This window comes from Eurypyga helias, unplaced genomic scaffold (genome assembly GCF_000690775.1).
Source record: "Eurypyga helias isolate BGI_N326 unplaced genomic scaffold, ASM69077v1 scaffold9459, whole genome shotgun sequence".
NCBI lineage: Eukaryota > Metazoa > Chordata > Aves > Eurypygiformes > Eurypygidae > Eurypyga > Eurypyga helias.
Window position 1 is genome coordinate 169,981 of NW_010271359.1, and position 6,984 is coordinate 176,964.

At 41.8% G+C, this 6,984-nt stretch overlaps 1 protein-coding gene across 1 annotated transcript in view; it reads right to left on the minus strand.

Moving 5' to 3' along the window:
• LOC104514956 (vascular endothelial growth factor receptor kdr-like) overlaps window positions 1-6,621 on the minus strand; it is a 78,105-nt gene extending 71,484 nt beyond the window's left edge. The window contains exons 1-3 of the mRNA XM_010158777.1: window positions 6,558-6,621; window positions 5,069-5,196; window positions 750-909 (exon numbers count right to left, since the gene is read on the minus strand). Coding sequence (XP_010157079.1) covers window positions 750-909; window positions 5,069-5,196; window positions 6,558-6,621 — 352 coding nt within the window. The remainder of the gene's footprint in view (window positions 1-749; window positions 910-5,068; window positions 5,197-6,557) is intronic.
• Window positions 6,622-6,984: the final 363 nt, after the last annotated feature.

Genomic DNA, 6,984 nt, shown 5'->3' on the forward strand with positions numbered 1-6,984 from the left:
ACAAAAAAAGAGAGAGATTTACAGGACTTTTACTTGGCTGTCATATGAATTTACAAGCCTGTTGTTTAAAGCTGAATGCTAATTGTATAGAAAGATGCCATGATCTAATGGGAAGGAAGTCACAATAAACTCTCCTCCGTCAAAAAAATAATATATGAGGAAAGAACATACATTGAAAACAAAGGGGAAAAAATCTAATTGGCTTCACATAAATTCCCAGCACTCAACAATTTAATACTTCATTTCTTCAATTTTAGATTTTAATTCTGAACTGAAGCTCAGCTGTAGATGTAAAGGAAAGGATATAGTAAATCACAGGGAGAAACTATATTAAAAAGCAAAGATTTGAATTAGCAGTTTAATGAGATTTTTATACCATGTTTTTGTATGTTTAATGACCAGAAGCAAAAAGAAAGTTACTGTTTGGTTTATCCTAAAGCAGCAGTAGTTTTAATGTAAGTATAGCTCAATCCAAGCAAACAAAGCCTTGGTGGGGTTTGCATAAAACACTCCTATTTGGTACCACCTCAACACTTGGTAATTTTTCAAACCCAGGAGTGGATCAAATCCCAGTTCTATTGAAAGGAAAAGAATGAGTTTGCTTTTAGCGTTCCAGCTTGGACTTGCTACAGATACATATCAATGAGATATATCAAATGTAATTGAGGCTAACCAAGGAATAATACCCAGGAGCTCAGCTATGAAATAGGAAGACTGCGGCCATTCCTTGGCACACAGCAGTCACTCACCCAGTCTCTGTACTAGGTAGTAGGAGTTGAACACATTTCCAGTGACATTTGCAGTGCATGTGAGTATTCCAGAGTAAACGAAAGAATGAGAGGGGATGGCAAATCCTCTTTTTGGGTCCCACACCATTCTCTTGATGTTCATCTCTACAGAATAAGGATACTGAAAGAGAACAGACAGGAGGCTTGTGAGACATTCCCTTTCCCCTCAGACCATAGAGGTAACCCGCCAAGGTTGTTCTGCTTTAGAGGCGGAGTAGATATGTGACCTTTCAGAGTGGTTGGTGGTCTCATTCCAGACATATCTTAAGAAACATCAACGTAAGCAAATAGAAAATCCCTCCCTAAGTCATGACTGTCTTTGAAATCTAAAACTTGGGTATCATAACAGTGGCTTTTGATCCAGTCCTCTCGGATAGGCAAGATACTGTGCTACCCATTGTGTGTCCCATTTCCCTCATCTCTTTACTGGAAATAATTATGCATATCTTATATGAATTTTGTAGTGTAATCATTTGGGAAATGTTGAAGAACAAACTTGGCTTCTTCTAATGATACATGTATCTACCACATGTTTTCCTGGGATCTCACAGTCCTTTAAAAATATGTGTGAAATTATACCCCAAAAAATCAGAATGAGCCCTCTCGCTAACTCCCCTGATGGCAGTCATCTATAATCCATGGTCTGTGGCTAGCCATCAGCTCCTCTCTACATGAGGCGCTTCCAAAGCAGCCACTTGATTTCCGCTCGGTGCTGAAGCAGCACGGATCAGTTAAGATAGTAAATCATAGGATGGCAGAAGTAAGGAGACTTAGTAACACAGACCTCTTTTTTTGTTCTAAATTTTTTAATACTTGTAATGTTCTGAGGTTCTTGAAAAAACCAGTATAAGTTCTGCTTATGAGGAAGTGAGGATATGAGGGGGAAAAGTGGAAAATAAACTAAGGTAAAATTTCAATTAATGAGAATGACCCCTCTCTATACCCTTGGACAGCACCAGTGTCAAGCAGCTTCTGCTGGTGGAAATAATTAGTTTATTATTATTATTAACACACAGGAGAATCATCTATTTGCTAAAGAAAATGCAATTTACTTTCTAACCATTTTGAAACTCCTGGATTATCATGTAGAAATGAATTATGTGAAATTAAATGCAGACAAATAACTCGGGAATGTGTAAAGGAGCAAATCACTGAAATTCACGCATTTCAGCCCATTTGCAGGCAGGTGAGTTGAAGCAGAGGCTGTTGGTCTGATTATTCCAGAAGGACACAGGAAGGCTTCTTAGGACTAAGGAGTGTTGAGATCACTTTTGGCTGAAAAATGAAGGGTTTGGGGAAACCTCAGTGTGCCTACAGTTGCCACATGATAACTAACTTTATGTGTAGAGTGCTTCTCTCTTCTTCTTATCAGATACTAGGAAGTTACTGCTTTCCTTTACAGAGCTACCTTGTTTTAGCTGTTGGAGCTAACCAAGGGAAGAGGTGCACTAGGATCTGGAAGTGGGAATTTCCCCAGTGATGTCATTGTTTTGCTCTTACTCTTGTTGTTATGCAGCACTGCAATTTGTTTTTCTGTCACCAGACAAACAGGAGTCCTGTATGGCAGTGTGGTTTAAATAGGAATCAGTTTAAATAATACTCCTGTTCTGAAGAAACTTCAGCTCCAGGCTTTGCGAGCTGATGCTCGTACGTCTCCTGTGAATGCACAGTTGATCGGGTTGGCATTGGTTTAGGTCGCTTGTTATTTTGTATTCAGCACAGACCAAAGACAAAGGAATTATGACTGTGGGGCAGTGACTGGTGACGTTGTGTGGGGGAGCAGGCACAGCGAGACAGTTGCTTTCTTTCGGAGCAGCAGTTCTCTTCTGATAGTAGTAGGAAACACGGATTTAATGTAAATACCTTTGAAGTAACCAAGCTGTAGCATCTCTGTTCAGAACCATTAGGAGAATTCGGGAAAATTACGGGGAGAGATCTGAGACCTGAGGCTTAATCATGCTTTAACACCCATGAAGGTTAAAGCTGTAGGTGGGAAATGCACACTGAACCAGATCAGTGAGTAAACAGATCTGAGAAGACTGCAAATGGGGGTTTTTTGCCCAGAATTAAGTTCATGTTAAGCAAAAGTCCGAATTGTGTGTCTTAGCATGGGGCTATTAATAACAAAGATAGTACGTAGAGTTGGCTGGGATCTGGTTAGTATTAGCAAGAGGTACCTTTCCCCATACATATTTAAAGGCCAGAGAGTGTGATGATTTTAAAGTATAATGGTAACATAAGGAACTTAATTTACAGTGGAAAAAAGTACGTTTTCTACAAGAATAATAAAATACGATAAAGCTGAACTTCATGGGTTGGCAGCTCTGCTCCCTGATGGCTAGGGGAAGGGGAAAGAAAAAATAACCCTACTCAGGAGGCCCTTTTCAACACAACACACATATTAAACGTCTTCATAAAATATTCAAAAATATATATTTAAACAATCAAACAAAAAGCATCAATGCTGCTTGAAGGAAATCACAGTGGCTTTCCTCCCTTTGAAGTCTGTTGTCTGTTGGAGATTAAATTTGGAAGAAGAGGATGTTCTAAATCTGTCTGATGGCCTTATTCACCTCTCCTCCCCCATCCTTACCTCCACCCCTCTCCCGCCCTGCTTCCTCTTCGCACGGGAAGCCGCCACCTCGGCTCCACACGAATTCCCAGACAAGGCAAAACAAGTGGTGACTTTCCGTAGATGGAGCCCAGGGCTGGCAGCTCCCAAAGCCAACACACGCCTCCCACAGCTCACAGCCTGGGGTGGGTTCCTTTGGGGAGCAGCACTCAACATCTACATCCCTGTGGTCCAGCTGCTCTCCCTTGAAGGGGAAGAATCTTCTGGGGACAATTTTCTTTGTAATTCAAAGGGAAATTTTAGTGGAGATTTCAGTTTAGCAGCATCTTGCAGCACGGTAAAAGGGCTTCAGTCTGTGTTTGAAGAAATCACTGGGGCAGAATGTAGCTGGCAAGCATGGAGAGCAGGGCTGCCTATAAGTAAGGGGATAAATGTGGAGGTCTGCCTGGTGGGGGTTCCAAGGCCATGCTGAGGCTCATGTGTCTGTGGAAGTCAGCAGCAGTACTCCAACAATGAATTTGGTTGAAGTAGGCTAAAATAAGGTGGGGATGTTTCATTTTTATAGCCAAGGAGGAGAAGGTGATAACACTTATCCAGGCTAAAGTGATAAGCTGTAACTGGAGAGGAGTCTTATTCCCCCCCCTTTTAATCCCTACTGACAGAAATTAAAAATAGAGACCTGCTAAAGCAATAAGGCCAGCGCTGTCCCTCTGCACGTCTACTGGAAATCTGCCATCGGTCTCAGCAGGAGCCGGAGCACCGACTCAGGCCTCTGTGATTTCACGTGCTGTCTCCCAGGAGAAGGAGACATCTCACAGCTAAGACATCTAACTGCTCAGAGGAGCAGAGGTCCTCGGACCCCTCTACCAGCACAGCATCAGCCTGTCTGCGCGTGCTCTGCTATCACACCATCTCCAGCAGAACAGACTCATCTCTCACAGCCCCTCCGGAACATGCCATGGAAAAGGAGCAGAGGCAGTGGACGAGCTCTCACTCCCAGCAGGACAGCTTGAGCCTAGCCGGGGCAGGGAACAGCACATAACCTATTAGGTAAAAGGCAGGATTGGAGCCAGGAGACCCATGTTCCGTTCCTCGCTCTGTGATAAGCTTCTCTATAGAGCAGTTCCAAAGCTCTTTAAATGAGTGGCTCGATCTCTATAGACTGAGGAAGCCTCAGACCTTAAATTTCCATTTCCATTATACAAAATGGCCTTGGCATCCACAGACCATTCTGTAACCTTGACATTCAGGTGTAACTGCTGCCGAAGGGGTGGAATCTGTAGCCATTTATTTCTGAGGCTGAAACTTGATTTAAATTTATGAAATCAAGCAGAAATGGGCAACTGTTGTGAGGAGGTTGAAGGTATAACAGAGAGAATCTTTCATGACGACAGCTAATAGCCAGGTGTTAGACAAAGAGTTTTGAAGAAAAATAGTGTCTTGTCATCTATCTTTGGCAATTTATGGAGGAACAGCAAGCCACAAGATGATAAAAATTATGTGATAAATTCAGCCTAATCCCCAAAATACCCTGCAGTTCAATTGGAATACACTGCAAGAACAGGACGGTGCTTCTGGGTTTTCAGTGTCTTTGCTATTTTTTTTCTGAAACTTTTCTAGCTTCACACATTTTATTTAGTGCTTTTACCCACTGTCTTGGCAGCCCAGACCTCTGAACTGATTGAATTTCTCCGAAACAGTCACTTACCTGAGTAAGCTTAGGCTTGATATCTGGTGAGGTAACTCGGCAAGGGACAACAACCGTTTTCTTAGCATCTACAATGTAGATTATTTTGGGATGTTCTGGGTGAATCTCCACAAATGGATTTTTGTGGTCTGCAGGGAAAAGAACATTGATTTGCAAAACTGCTGCTTTACTGACCAGTGACCAGAAGAGCACTGTAATCTGAGTGGCTAATTGCCCATGGAAGCCTGCTGTAGCGTGTGAGAAGTCATCCACTCACATCTTGCTTGTTTGCAAATGCCAGTGTCATGTGGGGATTACAGCCAATGACCAAGAATAGGAATACTCCGTTTCTAACCCCATTTTACCAGTTTGCAGTATAATCTTGTAAAAACTCCTTTTCTTATCCACTCCCCATCTATAAAAATGAAGTTAATAAATCAGCTCCACAGATCTTCATGGCACTTGAGTTAGTTCTTTCTCCATTGCTCTGAATTTCTTTCGTAGGTGATATTATATCGCAGCACTCCTGAACTCCACAGCACTTAGGTGTCACAATAGATTTACAGCAGTTAAGGTAAATCTAATGAAAGAAAAAAGCTTCTTTCTGTAAATGAGAATCTCTAGAATACTGCAGAAAGCCTGCAGAAAGGGAATGTAGACCCACAGTATTCAAAGCTAGGCAATAATAACCTGTTTAACAGTGAAGTGACTCGGTCACACTCTTGGGGAACTGTGGGATTTTCTACAGATCTGCCACAGTAAGTCAGTCTGCATATACGTATGCAATAGAAATAAATAAAAATCTGAGGTAGTTTAAGTTAATAAAGCTTCTGAGTCTCATTCACTGCTTTCTCACTGTAGGGATACAATACTGGTCATCAGAAAATTAAAATAATGTTTCTGAAATCCTAAAAGCTTCAAGATTTTTCTAAAGATCAGTTCTCTGATATTATATAATGAGGGAAAGTGTCCTTATTGACCATTAATGAACTACCCTTGTATCCTTATGTCATTTTTCTTGTCTAATTCCTGATGTAATTAAAGGATTTTTAACAGAGAAAGACGCAATTCCTTATTGCTTGGTGGGTCTAGCCCCACTCTTTATCCAGAAATTGCCCAGAATGGCACATCTGTGCAAACACGTGAAAAAGTCCATCTCCTACTGTGCTGGTTGTAGTCAGGACAGAGTTCATTTTCTTCACAGCAGCTAGTAGGAGGCTATGTTCTGGATTTGCCCTGAGAAGAGTATTGTTAACACTGGTGGTTTTAGTTGTTGCTGAGGGGTGTTTGTACCAAGTTAAGGATTTTTTCAGTTTCTGATACTGAACCTGTGTTCCCAACTTTTTAGCTACAAAAAGCTCCTGACACAGTCCCGACAGCTGACCCAAACTGACCAGAAAAAGGGTTTTTCATTCCATAAAACATGACACTTAGTATAGAAATTGGAATGGGTTGGGGGCCATGTTGGCTGGGTGGTTTTCTCGTTTATGCTCTCACTCCTGGGGCTCACTCTGACTCTGGTACAATCTCTCTCGGGCTCTCTGGTCCTCACTAATTGGGAATGGGTGGGACATCGGTCACTGGGCGGTGAGCAATTATATGTTTTATTTTCCATTGTTTGCATTACAACACAGTAGTAGTAGTAGTAGTATTTTCATTACATATTATTAGTAGTATTGTTAGCAGTGCTAGTATTATTAGTGTTGTGAGTATTGTTAGTATTTGGTATTTTGATTATTATTAGTATCACTATTTTATTAGTTTATATTCTATTATTAAATTGTTCTTATCTCAGCCCAAGAGTTCCCATGTCCATTCTCCTCCTCCACTGGGATAGGGGGGACGTGAGCGAGCGGCCGTGCGGTACTTTACTGCTGGGGGGGTTACACCGCGGCACCTACCAAAAGCAGAGGCGGTGCCGGTTCCAGATGTGGGGG